This window comes from Denticeps clupeoides, chromosome 7 (assembly GCF_900700375.1).
Source record: "Denticeps clupeoides chromosome 7, fDenClu1.1, whole genome shotgun sequence".
NCBI lineage: Eukaryota > Metazoa > Chordata > Actinopteri > Clupeiformes > Denticipitidae > Denticeps > Denticeps clupeoides.
The window spans coordinates 21,513,025-21,535,192 of NC_041713.1; the positions used below are offsets into that span (position 1 = coordinate 21,513,025).

The 22,168-nt window shown below is 45.4% G+C and overlaps 1 protein-coding gene across 2 annotated transcripts; it reads right to left on the minus strand.

Moving 5' to 3' along the window:
• Positions 1 to 1,560: 1,560 nt before the first annotated feature.
• sntb2 (syntrophin, beta 2) lies at positions 1,561 to 22,080 on the minus strand. Of its 2 annotated transcripts, XR_003750353.1 has the most exons (8): positions 21,246 to 22,080; positions 10,504 to 10,711; positions 9,691 to 9,898; positions 8,857 to 8,999; positions 8,397 to 8,593; positions 7,156 to 7,346; positions 3,997 to 6,519; positions 1,561 to 1,577 (listed from the first exon to the last, which is right to left on the minus strand). XR_003750353.1 is itself a non-coding variant. In XM_028987078.1 (7 exons), exons 1-7 carry the CDS (start codon positions 21,889 to 21,891, stop codon positions 6,427 to 6,429), a joined length of 1,686 nt encoding a protein of 561 aa, XP_028842911.1. In that variant the 5' UTR covers positions 21,892 to 22,080; the 3' UTR covers positions 3,920 to 6,426. The 2 variants fall into 2 exon arrangements, 1 of the variants encoding a protein (XP_028842911.1); XM_028987078.1 differs by lacking the exon at positions 1,561 to 1,577 and having other exon boundaries at positions 3,920 to 6,519.
• Between the last annotated feature and the right edge of the window lie 88 nt (positions 22,081 to 22,168).

Here is a 22,168-nt window from a genome sequence, read left to right on the forward strand (position 1 = left end):
AGCCGGAAGATGTCGTCTCCTGAAAGGAGCCGGAAGATGTTGTCTCCTGAAGAGCCGGAAGATGTCGTCTCCTGAAGAGCCAGAAGATGTCGTCTCCTGAAGAGCCGGAAGATGTCGTCTCCTGAAAGGAGCCGGAAGATGTTGTCTCCTGAAGAGCCGGAAGATGTCGTCTCCTGAAAGGAGCCGGAAGATGTCGTCTCCTGAAGAGCTGGAAGATGTCGTCTCCTGAAGAGCCGGAAGATGTCGTCTCCTGAAGAGTCAGAAGATGTCGTCTCCTGAAGAGTCAGAAGATGTCGTCATGTGACCAGGGTCTATTTCACTGTACAGCTTGTATGGACTAGTCTGCTCAACAGCTCAACACAATTAAATTAATAATGTTTTTTGTTAATCTACAGTTTTTGCTGATTTATTGTGTCAAAGGTGTGATCATGAATGCTTCTGTCGCCCTCTAGTGTTAGTACTAAGAAAACGATCTTTCATATGGTTTTATAAAAAATAATTTACCCAGAATTATCAATTAAAAACCATTATAAACATGTTAAACACAAATCGTTAAACATACAGTGTATTGCAGAATACAGAAAGTATTCTGACCCCCCTTTCAATTTTCACTCTTATATTTGCTAAAATCATTTAATTTTTCCTAATTTTTCCTCAGTTAATTTTTCCTCATTAATGTACACACAGCACCCCATATTTACAGAAAAACATATAATTGTTGACATTTTGCAGCTTTATTTACAAAGAAAATTTTAATATCTCATGGAATTAAATTTTTGAATATCTACTATTTCATTTTTCAGACCCTGAAAAATTAAATATCTCATGGTATTCAATTTTTGAATATCTACTATTTCATTTTTCAGACCCTTTGCTCAGTATTTAGTAGAAGCTCCCTTTTGATCTAATACAGCCATGAGTCTTTTTGGAAAAGATGCAACATGTTTTTCACACCCGGATTTGGGGATCCTCTGCCATTCCTCCTAGCAGGCCCTCAGATTGGTGCCAGGTGAGTCCCCATCCGCACCCAATTGTGACAGGTCCTGAGCACTCTGGAGAAGGTTTTGGTTCAGAATATCCCTGTACTTGGTCGCATTCTGAGCTATGTGACTATGTTTCGTAAATATATAGTCTTGGCAACCACACTACTGACGCTGAAAAATTATTCAAATCATGTTACATTACTGCACTTTGGTGCAAATTTGTCACTAAAAACCCCAGTAACCAGAGTAAGACCCCATGGCTGATCCTGCAAGCCTAAGTGATGATGTAATTATAAAGTAAAGGGGCAAATATATCTAAATAATGTGTGAGAATTACCTCAGGATAATACAAAGACGAGAGACGGTTTTGGGACCTGCCACTGTCTAAAATATTAAGACAGGAACATTATATGATACTGAATGACAGTAATTATAACCAAAAGATCTGAGAACTTCAGCATATCAAAGATCTCCATATCATTCCTATTCGTGTGAAATTAAAATGTCCTCCATAATTTGCATATTTTTTCAACTTGACTCATACCAAGTTTCTATCTGTTTCTCTGTTCAGCATTCTTTCTTTTTCATGGATCGCTGTGAAGAGAAAATATGAATGAATATTAATTAGCCACCAGAGGGCTCTAGCTACAAACCATTCACAGTCACCTAACAGTTCTCATTTTCACGGCTGTCCTGTCGATCTGCCGAAATGGACCAGTGTGGGATGAACCAGAGCCACGCACACCAGCAGTGCACCATGATGGATTCTTTTATACTACTTCATGCATACTCACTGGAAGGGGGGCTGTCTCGTATGGGGTGGCAAAACACTTCATACGTGCACCCACAAAGAATTTTGGTAAGTTTAATCCATCTATTAATAAAATTGAATCTATGTTTAACAAATATATATCTGGCCTTTCTGATGAAGCTCCATAAATATGAAACTGGAATGAAGAAATCAATACCACAAAAATTATAGGGCTTATTATTTGTTAGTGACGGCAGCGAGTTGAGAGCTCTGACTGATGAGCCCCACTACTGTTGTGTCATCTGAGAACTTGATGGTGTGGTTCGACCTGTACTCAGCAGAGTGACCAGCAGTGAGCTGAGCACACATCCCTGTGGGGAATCTGTGCTCAGTCTGAGGACCTTGGAGGTGTTATTTCTTTAGACACAGACTGGGCCCTGTCTCTTAGGAAGTCCAAGATCTAGCTGCAGAGCAGAGAGCTTATTCCCAGCAGGTCCAGCTTCCTCGTCAGCTTCTGAGGGATGACAGAATGCTGAGCTGAAGTCCATAAACAGAATTCTGGTGTAAGTGTATTTTTTGTATAGATTAGCCTAATAACAAACCACACAGACAAATTAATCTACAGTCATCCAGGTAAAATTGTCTGAAAGTTCAGACCTGACTCTGAAAGTTCTGTGGATGCAGAATGAAGTGTTTCGACCCTAAAGAAAGAATTCCAGTTGCCATGACTCAACTTCTAGATCATTTCATAAAGGCTCAATCATTTCATAAAGGCTCAAGGCTCAAGGCCTTGACGATTTCAGTTGGATGAGCTTCATAGAAAAATATATTCTGGCTCAACTACTTCTAGCACAGAGGAGGTTAAAATGGTATGGTCCATGTTTACCTTGTACATAAGGTAAACATGCAGGAAACTTTGATCTAACCAAACTGCTAATTTGAATTATGGTTTGAAGGATCCCCTCTATTGCCCACTCCAAGGGTACTTTAGTAAAAGTAAAATTAAGGGTCTCCAGGTAAAAAAAAAATAATTTATATAGCCAGTGGGATTCCGTGTGGACCATGAGATAAATTAGTGGTGTGTACAGGGGTTGCAAGTTCTACCCGTATTCCCACTGGGTTTCCTCCCACCGTCCAAAGGTTCAAAACTGAACGTAGGTGTGTGTGAGTCAATAAAGCCCCTGTTGGTGCAACAGCCGGATATGCTTGTAGTGTTTGTATAGTACGTATGTAAGATTATATCAGGAAAAAATCAGGAAACTCACTTTCCATAAGTGCTTAAACCACATATGGCCGATGGGTGCCTGAGCCCATCTTTGGTCACCGGGTGCAGGATGTGGACCCAGACCAAACAGGGGTGCCAGCTGATTACAGCGCATGTACATCATTCACTCACAAACTCATACATATGGCCAGTTAGGAGTCACCAGTCCACCTAGTGAGCATACCTTTGGGCATTGGGAGGAAACTGGAAAATGCAGAGGAAACCGCCGCCAACACGGGGGGAGCATGCAAAAATACTACAACTTCCTGTAAAATCTTTTGCCAGGGATTTTTTACTGGTTGCAGGTTTCATAGGCGACCCCATTACTTGACAATACGTTAACATCAAAAAAAGACTTAATATTTAATGGTGTAGAATTGTAATGCATTTCTTACACAGTAACCCATTGATTTTGACGTGATGTGTTAATGCTAAGTTCACCAGATGGAGACGGGTACTTTGAAGATAAGTCCTGGCTGAGACATTGTATGTGTTTATTACAAACATGAAACAGCATAGAGACAGATGCACAGCAAATATGATCATGTTTGATATGTTTATTCTTATAACATATGTAGACTTTCACGAGAGCATTTCTTAATTGAGACATAAGCTGCATATTTTAGGAGTGCAGGCCATTCAAAACATACTTAGTACAAAATATATTTGCTGCAGCAGTGTTTCTCCTAACAAATTATTTTAAACTAAAAATGATTGTGTGTAACGCAAGCTGCCCCAAATAATTTTTGGTTTAAAAAGAAAAGCTACATGTGTTGCATTACAGACACAAAATAGTGACAGTAAAAAAATCTCTGGAGTGGCTATAAGGGTGCAATCATGGTTACGGTTGTTAACCATGGCTATGTGCATTACACACAGACAGCCCGGTTCCATCTTCCCCCCCATCAGCCTCCCCCCCCTCCCCGCTGAAAACACGCAGATCTTCAGTAAGAGGCTTGACCTTTACTGATATAGCAAGGCAAGGCCAGCGGGCTGACCTGGAGGGACTGCTGGAGCCTGGCATGGACCCAGCCTTGACCTCAGCGTCCCACATGGACAAACCTGTGTCTACAGATCAAGTGTGGGTACAAATGATGCCAACATCAGTCTACTGGAAGAATTCAAGCAGGAGAGTAAATGGAAAAAACGGACTCATAAAACATAGAGAAAACAAAGAAACATGCATAATGATCAAATATGATGAAATTGCATATAGGCTTAATAACAGTCTGTTTCTAATATAACAAAATCAAAAGCTATCCTCAGCTGCAATGAGTATTCTTTGGGATTTTTTATTTTTTTTTTTTGTAATCCGCTCGCATGAAAAGGCCACTGGAAATCGCAGTACAATGATTTCATTCCGCTGTTGTCAGCCCTGTTTAGGATTAAAAAAAGAATTAGAGCCGTGCTGGGGATTACGGAGCTGCGGGACATCCAGCGTGAGGTTCACTTGCGGCGTCCCACCCTGCTCGGCGCGCAGAGCTGAATGACATGGCTTCTGTTTGATCTTTTTGCTGTTGGTTTTGCACATTAAAGGATTTGGTCTGTTGCGGGCATGAGATTCACAGTAAGAAAGTCAATATATAAAATATGCTAAACATATGGAATGCATTTAAAAGGTCTACTCTGGTTATGCTCTTGTACTACTTCATTTTGACATTCAGCCAGTTTTTAAAATGCTTTATTGCTTTCCAGCCTTGCATATCTCACTTAGATACTGTTCTTATTTAAATTATATAATATTTCATACATTTAAGAATTATCCGTTACAGGTCATCCGTTACAGGACGTCAGACAAAAACAAGCCTATAAATGTCTTTCCTGTTACTCAGCTCCAGGAGACGGGGCTGGAGAGAGTCACTGGATAAGTTGAGGAATGTCTAGGTCATGTGACCACACTGGCCACGGCATCGCGGCCATTCTGCTGAAGAGGAAGCCGAGGCCGAGTTGGTGAAGTGCCAGTTACTCTTCATTCCTGCTCTCACCTACCAACAGGGGACCATGAGGACCTTGAAGAAATTCTGGAATGACCTCACCATTTTGATCAGCCAGCGGAGACCCCCAAAGTAGCGATTATATTCACTAAGCTGGACTTTCCCTAGGTAGAACATGAAAGTCAAGAGAATAAAAGTATTCCACTCCACGATTAATTTGGCACTTATTCACCATAAAGAGTAACCGCGGGAGGCAGTGCATGGTCCCCAGGCCTCAGGCTTTCCTTATGGTTACTAACCTTGACAAGTGCTGGAAACAGAGCATTTAAAAGCTAATGTGCAACTAAACAGGAGAAATGATCTCTCTGCTGCAGAAACACATACATGCATGGTTTTGAATCCCGATTCACATAAAAAATAATAATAACCCTCAGTGGGTTATTATTATTATACTAGGATGGTCCCAAATGTTTCACTTTCAAAACAAATAATCCTCCCACCTCCCTATGTTTTTCAAGGCATTTGTTATGAAGTACTAATACTTTATGCTTACATACAAAATCCCCTATAAAACACCCATTTAAAAACATATATAAACACCAATCACCCTCTTTTGATAATTGTAAATAACCCGATATTATTTTATCTGGACTTGTGGACTGAAAATACTGAAATAGATGGATGATTTCTGTAATTCATGCTTATTCATGCCCTCAACGCACAAATCAAAGGAGTATGAAATGTGATAGTGTGAGGGGAGAACGGGCCACCCTGAAGGATACGGTGGTGTGGATACGCATATCCACGTGATACACCATAGTAGGGAACCAGGAGAAACACAGACACTAAACTGGATCAGAATGACCAGGAGACAGGAGCATATAATGTGCAAAACCAAGTTTTAAATCCTTGACCAATTAGAAGTCCTGTTATCGATGGCTCACCATGTCTACGTCATGAAAAGGATAAAGTCACTTCTGATGCACCACAGGCCACAGTATGGCAACTCACTCATTCAGTCCTCACCGATCACTTACCAACATAACATTTTAAAACCACACAAAACAGCAGATAACATATAAATACAGAGAAGGGAATAAAATGAAACGCAGGACAGGAAGCATAAGTGTAATACTAGAAATGTGCACTTGTTCAGAGCCAGCTGTGCTTTGTCCACTAAAGCATGTCAAAGTCTGGAATTGAAACAGCGCTGTGCAGAGCTATTAGCTATTGCTAACGAGCGATACAAAGGCACGTTCGAAAATCCTGATCCCCAAATTGGAATAAAATGTTAAAAACCAACAACGTTCAGCTGGGCTCTCAACGCGTTGCCCCATGTGACCATCCATCACTCTCTTCTGAAAACACACACACAAACACCGCAGAAAATGATCTGAATATTATTCCAATACTGTAATAAAGTGGAAGGCTGTGACGCTTTAAGCATCAACGTGAGGTGTGATGAGGAAGAGCCCCGCCTCCTGCGTCCCCTCTTCACGTCAGCAGGCCCATCCGCGCCAGTTTGGCAGACAGGAAGGAATGCAGCACAAACACCACCGGCTTCGGCCCGGACATCAGGTCAAACACCTGCCGGAGAACGGGAGAGGTGGAGCAGCTCAATTTACCGCCATTCTGGCACCGGCAAACAATGTGGTAACCACTCTGGTTAAAATATATTAATATAATATAATATTTAATATCATTAATCTGTTTATTCTTGTTCAAAATTCTATTACTTGTATACACATCTTCATTTGTAAAGATTTCACTTCAATTCACTTTGGTAGTATGCTTGCAAATTGTTTTCCATAATAATATTATATAATAATATATTTTCCTTAATTAATATTAGTGATTTGAGTCACTATCATCGGACCTTTCCTGGCCGTACTTCCGGGTCACGGTGCGGTCAGTGCAAGGGGTCACACCGTCCCCCTCCAGGACCAGAGCAGCTCAACACCCTCCACGTAAACACCCCAGACTTATCTTAGTTTATCCCGCTGGGTGCAGCGTTCAGAACTGGATTAAACTTTATTAACTTTATCTGCTGGCCACAACAAATACTAGATGGCAGATAAAGAAATGACTGGTAGATACGTCCTTCTCACTATTTTCTCATTTCTTTGGCATGATTTGTGTTTATGACATTAACACTACCGAACTGTTACGTAAAATGCTTCCCCCGTTGGCTCTCTACTGCCATCACTCGGAAAACGGACGTACCAGCTCCCCTTCGGGACCCCCGAAGTCCAGGTAGAGGTTCCGAACGCCGTCGTCAGCTGACATTTTGAGCTTCTCGTAGGGGTAGCGGTAGAGAACAGGACCTCCGGCCGGATCAGCAGACTTCCGACTCACCGTGAAGCCCCTGTCGTAGTGCAGCAAGAGGACCACCTCCTGCCTGTTCAACACACAACCTGGACAACAGGAAGCACAAGATTGTCTCTTTTATAATGGGTTCAGCTCTAAATGAGATATAAAGCCTTTTTTTAATAAAATATAGAAAACACATTTATAAAATATCTATCTTTTTTTAAATGCTGACACTGCCCTAGGCAAAATGCTTATTACCAAAAGATGAATATCTTACATATGTTCATAAGAACATATGTTCTTAGGGTTTCTGAGGTAAAGTTTAGGGGCAGGGGCGGGTTTAAGATTAATCCTGTTAAAATCCTCTGAAACAGAGGTAAGAAGGAATAGAAGAGTATTAGATCAACACCAGAGAGAGGGAGAGCGAAAAGAGGCACAGAGAGAGAGGGAGAGAGAGAGAGAGAGAGAGAGAGAGAGAGAGAGAGAGAGAGAGCACATAAAACTGTCTTGTATCCCAGAGAGGCCAGAACGGGGCAGGAAAAGACGGAACATTTCCAGTATTTTATGTCAGCCAGCCATTGTTCTCTGCAGGCTCCACTGTTCCAGTTTTCCATCATCTGTACTTCTCTTTCAGAGCTGACTTACACACACACACACACACACACACCAGTCAGCACTTTGAGAGTGAAGAGTAAAGCTGCCTTTACTCTTAAAGCTGGTGGGGTTTAACACTAGCTCAGTCTCTGGCTACCTGCCTTACACACGTTACAATTGCTCTGTATTAAGATCTATACTTCATATGACCATACAAACTATTTACATGACATCCCTTAACACGACAGAAAATAATAAATATTATTATTTATTCTAGTCCTAAAATCTGGTGCAATTATATTTTCCGGCATCCCATTCTGCTCATATGGTCATTTCACTTCTATTTAAATGTCAGATGATGCATTTTTATCAGGGCAGCAGGATTCAAATTCATTTTGGTGGTAGACCAGGACCACCAGGACCACCATCCCATACCATGACCAGGCTGCTGTTCAGGTCAGAAGTTTACACATCAACACATTCAAGGACAAGATCTTTACTTGATGCCAGCTTTTTACGGTTGATCGCTGGGTCTCACACACACACACACACACACACACCTATGGAGACCTCCTTGATGAGTTCAGCCGCGGCATGGCTACCCTGCACCAGTGCACGAGTCCATGACGACAGGTCCCAGTGAGTTTCCACGCGGAACACGTGCGACTCGATCCCGCGTCCTGTGCCCGTCCGTGTGGCAAAGACCAGGTCGGCCCCGGACGCAGGGGACGTTCGGGTGCTGCCCGAGTGGACCAGCCTGGAGCGGAACAGACACACACACACACACACATCAACACAATGCGCCCCACCACGCCAACCTGTCCTATCCTATAACATTATCCTATCACACAAGTCAACACCCCAGCGACGCAAAGTATTTCCAATACGCAGACATTACGTATCTAGACAGAAAGTAGATGCCGAATCTGCCTGTTTGTGAGTTTTAATGGACGGCGAAACTGAGGGAAATACACAGGAAGGGGAAGTGAGGAAAAAGAGGGCGGGACGTTGGACGGTCACCTGGTAGCGAGGACGGGCTGGGACAGAACGTTACTCGACCACGCCTCCCGGGTCCAGGGCACGGATTCGAACAGCAGGATGTCCTTTTCTGTCAGCGCCATGACAACTGGCCTGTACTGGACCCGCCCAGCTTCCAGCTGAATCTAGAAAACATGCCGCGCCGGGAGTAAAAAGGCGGGTACGTGTGTTTGAAGGCTGCATTTCATCCGCGTGTACGTTACGAAGCAGGTTGTTCACACGAAGGCACTTTCCTGTGGCTTCCTGCTTCAAATGAACTTCCTGTACACCCCCCCCCCCCACACACACACACACACACACACACACACATAACCGCAACACATGACTGCCGGGAAAAACACTGCGCCGTAGCATCAGTGACCACATAACACGCAGTGTAGCGTTCCGACTTACTTTAATATTCCGTTTGGTGTTTTTTTACCGGGTGCCATCATTTAAAACGTGTTTCTTTCCACTCGGTCACTTTTCATCTTACTGTCCATTTCAATGCTAGAGAGATCAGCACTCACCGGTTCTAATTTTTGTCTCTGCTCAGAATAAATGGCATGTAAACAGGCGCCCCGTCGGTGGCAGTGAGCATGGACCCTTCACACGTACTCAGGCTGGTCAGGAGGGCCAATAGCCGACCAGCCAGGACCGTTTCTCTGCATACGGAGACTCCTGCGCTGCAGGACAAGAGCACCCTGTTGTGTCTTTGCTTTTCAAAAAAATGTCACTGAGACACTGGACACTGGAGAACCCCCCTCCACCAGAGGACAATGATCCAGCCCCGGCTCTGTGTGTGTGTGTGTGTGTGTGTGCACCGCAAGCTTGTACCTGCTCCGCCAGCCAGCCGATGTGCTTGAGCTGCGAGTGAGGACTGGAGCCGGGGGCGCTCAGGTATGAGTTGATGTGCGCCAGCATCTGGGGCAGCAGGGCGGCGATGTTGGTGTGGATGGCGGTGAACCAGGCATGGGCCGTGGGCCCGTCTTTACAGCGCAGGACCACCGTGTGCTGACCGTCGGGGGAATGTAACTCCAGCAGCCTGTAGGAGAGGAAACACAACAGCAAAATCCGGCATGACGAAACATGGCTACACACTCGCACTGGTGAACACTGGAACTCAAGGATACTTGTTGCTGACAACGGGCCTTTCAACATTTATGGAGATATTAATTTACAGCATTTATCAGACGCCCTTATCCAGAGCAACTTACAACCAGTAGTTACAGGGACAGTCCCCCCCTGGAGACACTCAGGGGTAAGTGTTTTGCTCAGAGACACAATGGTTGTAAGTGGGATTTGAACCTGGGTCTTCTGGTTCACAGGCCACTGTGTTACCCACTAGTCCACTACCACCCTCATATTCCATTCACAGTCATTTACCACCTACCATAGTCATTTACAACATATCTGGTCTGGATTTTTGGTTAATTTCATGTCATTTTAATAAACAAAAACAAAAACATTCTAATCTAAATTCTAATCTATTTTAAGTGTTTGTTTTTGTCATTGTGATACACAGCATCTGCGTCATGGGTACCTTGCTCAAGGGAACCTCAGTGGCACCATGACGGTTCAGGATTTGAGCATTGTTCCCATAATAACACACACACACACAAACACACACACACACACACACATACACACCTGTTCTCCAGGTCAGGCATGGTGAGGTTGCGGCTGATGTAGCTCATCTTTAAGGGTATCACCTTTCGATCCTTGATCCCTTGTCCATGTTTGGGTGAGTCCTCGCTACCACTGAAGCTGGGGGACTGTGGTCGGACACCATCCCAGGGCAGGTCTGCTACCATGGAGGGCTTCTTAAACAAGGGGGACACCTCTCGGATATACTTAACTGTGGAGGCAATAGGGGTGTGGGATGATACAGGTAACTCAATTCACTTCTGTGGCGATATGTGACGATAATGATAATTCAATAATTCAACTACGATATTCAATATATTGGAAGAAATTTCATCAACGATATCAAGATATATGTGACTGAAAAAGAAAAATAAGGAATAAGAAAATAATAAGGAAATCTTACGCATTTATTAATGCCAATATTTCCAACATTGTGCAAGGAAGTACGCATTTGCATAATAACTCACTGCCTCCTGGTGTTAAATGTAAACACTGTACAGCTAAACAGATAAAAGTGCATGAACATTAAAAACAACATGAACATTAACATTTACATGTGTAAACCATGATACTGGGACGTCAGTAGTAAGTTACTGTAACTTACTCGGTTTGCCCTCATTATCACCTGAGAGTAGTTCACCGTGATGGCGAACTTGCAGATTCGTAGTGTTGCTGTTATATTTTATCTTTGCAAAACAGATCTTGCAGATTTCATAGTCTTTATCCAGCGCCTGTCCGTCGACTGTCTCGTAAAACCCGAAGCGTCTCCACACTTTAGAGGGGGGAAACTAGTGGGTGGGTGTTTGATTTGGTTTTTATTATTTTCCGCCATTCTCTGCGCTTCTTCTCTGTTAGTTAACTTGTGTTCTTCACCGGCCGCTGTTTGCGCCTCTTTACCCCTATTTACCTGAACAGTGGGTAGTGACAGTGACACTGACAACGGGTAAATTTATCATTTTGTGCAACGTCAAAACAGAGGTGGCCTAGCGGTTAAGGAAGCAGCCCCGTAATCAGAAGGTTGCCGGTTCGAATCTCGATCCACCAAGGTGCCACTGACTGTCATGGCTGCCCACTGCTCACTCAGGGTGATGGGATAAATGCAGAGGACAAATTTCACTGTGTGCACACTGTGCTGTGCTGCTGTGACAATCACTTCACTTTAAAAGTATCACTTGAAATATTCATAACTGTCAAAGACTAACATCATGAAGCACGACTGAAGCAAGCAACCTCAGGAAGAACCTATTAGGGCAGCTGAACATCATGAGCCAACACACACACACACCAATTTGTTTCAATTCATGTTAAAAGTTTTGCGTCACAAAAATCTTTTTGCAGGGGTGCGTACAGTTTGTATACCCACAGAAACGGGATGGTTGTGTATCTTGAATGAAGCTCATCCACCCCAGCCAGGCATAGCAGCTGCTGGGGGTCAGTTAACTCCACACGCCGACCCATGGTGCATTTGGGGTTAGCGCTCTGTTACAGAGCTGGCCAACGCTGCTGATCATCCCCGGAGATTCAACTCGGTTCACTTTCTAGTTCCAAAAAAGGACTGAGATCGAGATCAAAACAAATAACGTGGCGTATGTACCCAGGCACAATGGTCTCTGGTGGTGGCCTGCCTGAAATGGGCGTGGCCTGCTGCATTATGGGAACGCGTTCGGCTAGGCAACTGAAGCACTGCATTATGGGAACGTGTTCCGCAAGGCAACTGAAGCACTGCATTATGGGATCTGTAGTTTGTGTGTTATTAGTGCTTCATGTTGCTGGCCATAATAATAGATCCATATAAAATGATCTCGAATATAATTGTACGCCAGGCTGGATGTCACCGAGTAAAACTTCTTTTGTCCTTGCCATTTCACCAGGCAGTGAGTCCCATGCCCTCCCACTGAGCACCTCCTCTCTGCGGCATGACCCTCTGTTTATCAGCGTCAACTCCTCAGTTTAATAATCCAGTAGTGGAACAAGTAGGGTCAAGTGTGGGGGGTGTCAACTGTAGGGCCTGTCAAAGCCCATTGAGACATACTATATGTGATTTTGGGCTATATAAGAAATAAATGTTGTTGTTGTTGGAGCTATTAGGTCTCTGTGGCCACACATTGATCACCACAACCATTACCACCATTACCACAGTTGACCACCATTACCACCATTAACACCCTTGTTGAGTGGCTTTCAGTGCCACTCAACAAGGGTGTTCCCCTTTCTGGCATCTTGCCTTTACATTCGCACAACTCTACAGGCTGAATGTGGCTTCTGTGTGCTGCGTTGCTTTCAGGCGGCCATCTTTCACTAGTCCTTTCAGTACCACCTAGAGGTCTGGAATGGAGATAGGAGGTAGGTTATGGTTATGGTAACGCTGGTTATGAAAGGCAACCAGGGCCTTTGGTCACCTGACATGCATCAGAATGACATGCACACTGGGCTTATGTACCAGTTGGATACGGCGGCATTAAAAACAGAGGCAAGAAAAGCAAATGCCTAAACCTGAAAAAGTTCTTGAAGGTTGAAAACAGAGAAATTGCTGTATTTTTGCCGAAAAAGTGAGTGACATTTTTGTTATTTTACAGCCTTATTCCAAAATGGATTAAATTATTTTTTTCTCTACACATAATGACAATGCGAAAAAAGGTTTACTTGAGGTTTTGGCAAACTTATTAAAAATAAAAAAAACCTGAGATGTATTCACAAGTATTCTCAGCCTTTGCTCAGCACTTTGTCGATGCACCTTTGGCAGCAATCAGTCCTTTTGAATATGATGCCACAAGCTTGGCAGACCTATCCTTGGCCCATTCCTCTTTGCAGAACCTCTCAAGCTCCATCAGCGTTGGTGCACAGACATTATAAGATCTCTCCAGAGATGTTCAATGAGATTCAAGTCTGGCTGTGTGCTGAGGGTTGTTGTCCTGCTGCCCAAGGACCCGTAATCAGAAGGTTGCTGGTTTGAATCCCGATCCGCCAAGGTGCCACTGAGGGTGCCTGTCATAGCTGCCCACTGCTCACCAAGGGTGATGGTTAAAAGCAGAGGACACATTTCGTTGTGTCACTGTGTGCTGTGCTGCAGTGTTTCACAATGACAATCACTTCACTTTCACTGAAGGATGAACTTTCTCCAGAGTCTCCAGAGCGCTCGGGAGCAGGATGTGTCTGTTCATTCCTGCAGTCATCATTCCCTCTATCCTGTCTAGTCTCCCAGTTCCTGCTGCTGAAAACCATCCCCACAGCATGATGCTGTCCTCTGCTAGTGGGTGGTAGTAGCCTAGTGGGTTACTACCCCACTTACTACCATTGTGTCCCTGAGCAAGACACTTTACCCTAAGGTGGACTGTCCCTGTAACTACTGATTGTAAGTCGCTCTGGATAAGGGCGTCTGGTAAATGCTGTAAAATGTAAATGTAAATGCTGCCACCACCATGCTTCACTGCAGGGATGTATTGGCCTGGTGATGAGCGGTGCCTGGATTCCTCCAAACGTGACGCCTGGCATTCACACCAAAGAGACCTTGGTCTCATCAGACCAGAGAATATTTATGAACGTGTGATTTTTTCTGGAATAAGGCTGTAGCAAAATTTGGTCATGGGCTGGTGACACTTTCTGAATGCACTGTATGTAGTTATGGATATTTCCGGCATTTATTTAATTAAAAGTAAAACAATGTATTGACTTGGTAACTCAAGTCTCAATACAAATGTATTTCCACCAGGTCTTTCAGCACCACCCTGCCAATCTCAGTCATAGAACCATGGAAACATACACAACCTGCAATTTCCCACACTGCTGTGGTGAGAGACCGCCCATGTCCCAGTCCAGAAGTAGTGGCGAATGTAGAGTACATAAAATATGCCAAATATGTCTCACAATAAATTTTTGATCTCATACATTTGCATCATTAAATCCATAAAACTGATGCCTGTTCATTAGAGAAATGGACTAATTGATATTATTAACCATCATCAAGCAGCTTCCAGTACCAGTGCAGACAGCTCCAACTGGGCAATATAAACCAGCACGTGTTCGCATTAGGGCTGCAACAACGAATTGATTGAATCGATAAAAATCGATTACTAAAAGAGTTGGCAACGAATTTCCTAATCGATTTGTTATGTCGCGCGATGCGGAGACGTTTGATTATTAAAAAAAACTTTATTTGAGCGCGGAGCGAACACACTCGATCTCTCACGCACAGATGCTAGCAGAGTTTGGCGCCTCATAGACAGCGCGGAGCAAAAAAAAAAAAAAAGATCAGAGGTAGAGGACAGATACATGGCGGAGGCAGAGAAATCTGCGCGAAAATATGCAAAAGCGACATGGCACGGCACGGGAGCACCACGGCAATGATCCAGCACCTGAAACGCAAACATGTTGGAGTGTTTGAGGAGGAAGAAGGGAGTTCAGCAGCAGGGGAAGTCGCTACAGAATCCTACTTTAGTTCCGTTTTGAAGTGAGGAACGTCATGTCCCTGGTGCTGGTGTTTAACTCGCCGCGGAGGAGAACTAGACGGGGACTTACAGCGCCACCTACAGGTGTGGAGGGGGGAATGAAACAGCGTTCGGACTGTTCTCTGCGTCTCCGTGTGGACGACTCTCCTATTGTGTCCCTGAGCAAGACACTTAACCCTAAGTTGCTCCATGGGGGGGGGGGCTGTCCCTGTAACTACTGATTGTAAGACGCTCTGGATAAGGGCATCTGATAAATGCTGTAAATGTAAATGTTTACCCGTCATCCAGCTTGACAAGCATGACAAGTTAGCGTTAGCTCGTTATTAACAGTAGTAAAGCAGGGGTGCTAAAGTTACTTTGCATTAAAAGACATGTTTTTATTCACTAGCCTTTTTTGGACCATTCATTTTTCAATCTGTTGTCATGTATAGCTACACTGCAAAAAAAGCTTTTCTTACATAGTAATTTTGTCTCGTTTCCAGTCCAAATATCTAAAAAATCTTAAATCAAGATTACTAGACAAGAAAAATGGCATGAGAAAATTAAGTGATGCTTAAAACTTCTGTTTGAGATTATATCTCATTAAGATTAGTTTTCTTACGCCATTGGCAGATAATTTTGCTTGTTTTAAACAATCACTTAATTTGAGATGTTTTATCAGAAAACAAGACATCATTTCTTATGCTATTTCATGTGTCTAGTAAATATATCTTGATTTAAGATTTTTTAGAGATTTGGATCAGTACAAAACTACTAAGTTAGAAAAGCATTTTTTGCAGTGTGTGTGTGTGTGTGTGTCAGTGTGAGAGTTTGTGAGTGTGTGCATCTGTGAGTGTGTGCGTCTGCAGTGTAGTGTAGAGAACAAGTTCTGACATTCAAACAAATCCTGTTCAATTTTCTGATTTGTATTGTTCTTTATTTTTTTATAAATTATTTAACGTTCTGGCAGCTCAGGTGGAACTTTATTTTAAAAAAAGTCTATATTTGGCAGATGTAAAGCATACAGGGTGGTAGTAGCCTAGTGGGCCTATGAACCAGAAGACCCGGGTTCGAATCCCACTTACTGCCATTGTGTCCCTGAGCAAGACACTTAACCCTAAGTTGCTCCAGGGGGACTGTCCCTGTAACTACTGGTTGTAAGTTGCTCTGGATAAGGGCGTCTGATAAATGCTGTAAATGTAAATGTACATGTGTATGTTTTTTGTGTTAGTCCATTTTTATTTTATTATTATTATAACAGCTCAAGGAGCAACATGTTTGTGCACTTTCTAAAGATTTTGGTTGTGTTGGAAATCAATGCTTTTCTTTTTTTTTTTTTATCCGATTCTAAGATTAATCAAAAATATAATCGACAGATTATATAAATAATCGTTAGTTGCAGCCCTAGTTCGCATGTTTATCTGGAATGATCTGAGGCCAGTGAAAAATCCCCAACATGCCGACACCATCCCCAGTGACCACACATTCAAAATTCTCTCTCAATGTTCTCTCTGCAATTGGGTCTACATGTTTAAAAAATTGGAACTAAAAAGCCGCATGTGATGGAAAAGGTTCTGCTGCTTCAGCATTGGCCCCAGGAAAATAAATGCTTTAGTTCCCCACTCTGCCCAGTGCCAGAATGAGACCACAGTAACGTAAATTCCCTCACACACACACACACACACACACATTCTCCCTCTCTCAGAGCTACATACAGACATGAAAACACACCAGCCTCAGGGTGGGTCGGACCAAAAAAAGAGGAAACTCGATATGAGCAGCTCTGAGTGATGAGGTCACTCCTGGAAAGGGGAGCATAATCATAAATACAAATGACCGAGTCAGTTAAGTGTGTGTGTGTGTGTGTGTGTGTGTGTGCGTGTGTGGTCAAACTGTGAAAATAGGTGGAGACAGTGAATTTTTCTAAACCTTGTGTTAGCCTGTTTCTCGTCAGCCTCCTAGAATTCATATCTGGACGGAGTTTTGCGCCACGTACGGCTGTAATAACCAGTTGGTGGTTCGAATCCCAAACTGCCGAGATGCCTGAGGTGCCACTGAGCAAAGCACCGTCCCCACACACTTCTCCCCGGGCGCCTGTCATGGCTGCCCACTGGGTTAAATGCAGAGGACACTTGTCACCGTGTGCTGTGCTGCAGTGTTTCACAATGACAATCACTTCACTTTCAGTTATTTTTTTCAAAATAAGCAGGTAAATGGATGTTTGTCTTTCTAATTAAATATAAAAAAAACAAGTATTTTCATAGTGACATAGTCATCTCTTAAGCCAGGAAATGTTGACAGGCCGTATAATTTTGGACATAATAGTGCAGCCCTAGTATCAGGTAGCACTGCTGGGAAGAGAACAGTCGTGTGGCCTGTTAATTTTAGACACCGTTGGTGCATTAATAGACATAGCGCATGGGGACTATTCACTAATGTCACATCATGCCATCAGGATTTACTGAAATAAACATAGAGAAACTAGAAGTGGCCGCTTGCTGTATATTTACATTTTACATTTACGGCCTTTATCAGACACCCTTATCCAGAGTGTCCCCCTGGAGACACTCAGGGTTAAGTGTCTTGCTCAGGAACACAATGGTAGTAAGTGGGATTTGAACCTGGGTCTTCTGGTTGATAGGCAAGTGTGTTAGCCACTAGGCCACTACCACCCTGTATATGTCTGTATATTGGAGTGGAGGAACTAACTACCCACCAGCCCTTTTTGTTTCTCACACCTAGAAGAGGAGCCTGTGGTTATGATTGACAGCTCTCACACACCCTACTTCCTTAATCTGAATAATATAAAGGTAGCATGGCGTCCATCTCCTCACGTGTTCTCCTTTTCCTTCCATTTTCTTTTGCTTGTGATACACCTTGTTCATCGTGGTGCCTTCATGCAGTGCTTTTAATGCATGACGTGAAGAACAGGAATTGGCAGCAGATTCAGACACGATTCCAACATGCACCAACCAACCTGATCTCAGCAGCGCTATAGACCAACTGCAGGCCTACAGACTGATGAGCATGAATGAGCTTCCACACACAGCGGAGACGACTATGGGCAGGGAGACGAGAAAGATGAAGCACACAGTGGAAAAAAAAGAGAAAGAGTTGGGGCTTCCAGAACTTTCCTCTCATCTAAAAGACCCTCTGCTGGTCTATTTAAAGATCTCATTACCATCATCAACATTATCTCCCAGCCACAGTTTAATTAGGGCAGAGCACAAAAACGAAACACAAAAGAGATGAGGTGTGTGTGTGTGTGTGTGTGTGTGTGTGTGTGTGTTCTGGAGTGGGAGGAATGGGACTGTCCCATGAGACAGTCAACTCCATTAAAACTCTTTCTCATCAAATACAGTACACACACACACAAACACACAGTTTGGGCTTTGTTAACATCCCAGGCTGGATGTTTAAGATCAGTGTGTGTTATCCCTGTGAGCTTCTCGAGCTCACGTCTGCAGGACCTGGACTCTCGCGGCGACCCAATCAGATTCCCAGATGGTCGGCCCCGCCCCCTCCCCCATCACATCCCTCCACCGCGACAGGCAGCCAGAGTTTTAATGAGAACAGTGTGTCAGCTTCTTCCCCCCGAAAAGTCTGTAACAAAGTCTGTGCTTGTCTCTCTCACACACACACTACTAACACACACGGTTGTTAGTAAAACGTAAAATGATGCTTCAAATCAAATAAAAGTACAGTGCATAACACATTCTTTACATTTACAGCATTTATCAGACGCCCTTATCCAGAGCGACTTACAATCAGTAGTTACAGGGACAGTCCCCCCCTGGAGACACTCAGGGTTCAGTGTCTTGCTCAGGGACACAATGGTAGTAAGTGGGATTTGAACCCGGGTCTTCTGGTTCATAGGCGAGTGTGTTACCCACTAGGCTACTACCACCCGGCTGCTCACACAGGTCTGCAAACAGCAGTAGTAACTTTACACACACTAAACCGTAACGCTCATTACACAGAAAAAGTGCGTAATAAGGTCTCTCACAATAGATGCTATTCATAATGTTATTGTTATTATATTAGAGTGGGGTTCAAATCCCGGTGACACAGAGTAAAGCACCATCCCCTCACACTGCTCCCAGGGCGCCTGTCATGGCTGCTCAATGTCAAAGTCAAAGTTAAGTGATTGTCACTTTTGATACACAGCAGCACAGCACACAGAGCACACAGTGAAATGTGTCCTCTGCTTTTAACCATCACCCTGAGTGAGCAGTGGGCAGCCATGACAGGCGCCCGGGGAGCAGTGTGTGGGGACGGTGCTTTGCTCAGTGACACCTTGGCGGATCGGGATTCGAACCGCCAAGCTTCTGATTACGGGGCCACTTCCTTAACCGCTAGGTCACTACTGCCCCACTGCTCACCAAGGGTGATGGTTAAATGCAGAGGACACATTTCGTTGTGACACCGTGTGCTGTGTTGCAGTGTGTCACAATGACAATCACTTCACTTTATACTTTATAGATTATTGGACCACAGAACCTTTAAATGACAATGATGGTGATAATGCTTTTTATGGTATATTATGTTATATTTTACAGTAATAAAATAAATATATATTTACATTAAGGCCAAGGTTTTATTTCCACATTTTTTGCAGGATACTAAAAAAATCCCTATCTGATAATATTCCACTGAGAAGTCACTTTTTGTTGGTTGAGTTTGTGTTGCGTCCCTGAACGATCCAGTAGCCAAACAGTCAGACAGAGAAACGTTATCGTCAGGACGGTGTGGCGGGAAAGAAGGGAGGACACAAACGCAGGAATTCAATAGAATGACGAATGACAGAACCAGGACGGGACGTGGCGAGGATACATCGCCAACCAATTAATCTCCAACCAAGGCAATCAGCGAACCACCAGACAAGGCTGACATGAAATCCCGGTCCGGAGTGCCGGGAATTTTCCGGATTGGGACATCTCAGAGTTTATGGTAATCAAACACTGACAATCGAATGCTATATCCCTCCAGTCAAAATTCCCATTACAAAAGCCTGTCCCAGCCTGTCCCAACGGAGAGCGTCCAGGCCTCGCGTCTTACTGGCTTGAATGAAAGATTGAGATGAGGAGATTTATGGCTGTTTCCTGTAACGCAGACACGGAGATGAGGCTGCCTCTGGAATTCATACTCGGCACTCGGCCGCTCCGCAGGTCTCCGATGGTCACCGGCTCTGGCGTCTCCCATTGGAGCGCTCGTGAGACACCCGCATGAATGAAGGTCTTTGTTTCACCCTCCTTTGGCCTTTAAAGAGAAACACAACGTCCAGAGCTCCCTGGCAGCAGCAGGACGGTCACAGGTCGCGGGGGAAACGTCCCTTCGTGCTCATTGGCGTGATCTCCATTAGACGAGGAGATCGTCACAACGCCAACGTTTTATTAACGCTTCGTTAATACAGCGCTCGCTTCAGCCACATTAATGCTCGGCCAGCTCCAGTCTTGCATGCTGAGTAGACAACAGAAATCTATTTTCAACACCATTCCACCTTATTACACTGTGTACCAGTAAATATCCGCGAATTCCGTATCCAAGTTGCACACGAAGATGAATCATTCCATAACAGAGTGTTAAACCCAACTTCTTGTACAAGTGAGATATCAGAGCTGTGCTGGGCCCTGGCGAATAAGAAATACCAAAGCGGCTTCGTGCACCGAAAATCTGAAGAGCCACCGGGACGGAGACTAGAGGCCCATTACCAAATCGCACCGCCGCTCCAATGTCACAGACAGGCGGCAAATTCTACCGCTGAGTGACAACAGGCGACGGGGACAGCGACCTGCTGCGTCGCAATGCCGGTATCCTCGGCTGACCCACGAAATTAGCCGTGCCCGTCCCCCGGTGCAGTGGCTCCTCACCCAGATTGACTCCGCCCCGCGGACCAGCCCAGCTGGCGTGGCAGCTGCTCCACGGTAAAACCGGCGCCTGGCAGCCACCCCGCATCTACGGACGCCGCCGTGGCGTGTGGCGGCCTCCCGGAGGAACTCGTCAACAGAACATCTCCTTCAGGACCCCTGACCCCTCACTCATACCAGGAATTGGACGTCTGCATTTATTACCGCTGTATTATGACGTTATTAAGGAGTGGGTAAACTGACGACTGACCGGAAGTGGATCCACGGTGTAAAAACGGGGGCGATGCGATGTGAGTGATGAATATTACCGACCTCGGGGCGACGGGGGTGTGACGTAACGGCGTTGCCCCGCCCCTCCCGAGCCCCCCACCCCGCACTGGCAGCGCGTCCGGACCGCGCGTCACGTGTTCGTCACGGCCTCCGTCGGTCCCCGCGCCCGCCTGCGACAACTCACCCTCCAGCGTCACCTCCTTTCCGGCCTTCTTCAGCGCCTGCACCGCCATGTCGTGGGTGGCTTCGCGCAGGTCGTTGCCGTTGACGGACAGGATGGCGTCGCCCACGCGGAGAGCCCGGCACTGGTCCGCGGCGAGTCCGGGGAAGATCTTGGAGATCAGGATGGGCATTCGGTTCTCCCGTCCCCCCTTGATGCTGATGCCGAGCCCCCCCGACTCCTGCTTGACAACTCGAACTTTCCGCACCGCCTCCGCGCCGCCACTTTCGGAACTGCTGGGCGCGTCGCCGTGCCGCGAACTAAAACTGGAGCCGGGACTCCCGTAGCTGGACCCGGGACTGCCGAAGTCCGATCCGGCCCCGTTGTCGCGACCGAACTTGCTCGAACCCGGGCTGCCGAAGCCGTAGCCGAACCCGGGCCGCGCGTGGTCCGGGTTCTGGCCGCGGCCCGAGTTCCCCGCGCCTAATCCGGACTCGCCTCCGTTCGTCAAGCCGTTCCGCAGGCCGGCCGGGGAGCTGCCGTAATCCGGCTCCGCCTCGGCGGTCAAAGTTAACGTATCCCGGGTCAGTTCGGCCACGACCCGAACCCAGCGGTCCCGCAGCAGCAGGTCCAGCTGACCGTTCTTGTCCGCTCGAGTCCACACGGCCATCCTGGTCCTCCAGGGCGACTTTCAAACTAAACTCATCGCGAACTTTTTCCTCTTTTTTTCCGGAGGGCGCGCAAAGTGCTGCGCCTCGACACACCCACCCGACTCGGGCGCGGAGTTCGCGAATTTCCACCCCTCCAAAAAAAAGGAGAAGGGAAACGGCGGCATCGATTGGGCCGCGGTGCCGTGAGCGACAGCCCTGGGGGAAAAAAAACGCCCAGGGAGGGCGGGGCCATGGGCAGCCAATGGGTGAGCGCTGATTTGCGTATTAGCTGAGGTG

What these genes read in the sequence shown, in the direction of transcription:
- sntb2 (XM_028987078.1), bottom strand. Translation starts at nt 21,891, where the DNA reads ATGGCCGTGTGGACTCGAGCGGACAAGAACGGTCAGCTGGACCTGCTG. An exon ending in AAAGGAGGTGACGCTGGAGG is followed by an intron (nt 10,712 to 21,245) that starts GTGAGTTGTCGC and finishes TTGCCTCCACAG; the next exon opens with TTAAGTATATCCGAGAGGTG. An exon ending in TCGGCTGGCTGGCGGAGCAG is followed by an intron (nt 9,000 to 9,690) that starts GTACAAGCTTGC and finishes CATGTTTTCTAG; the next exon opens with ATTCAGCTGGAAGCTGGGCG.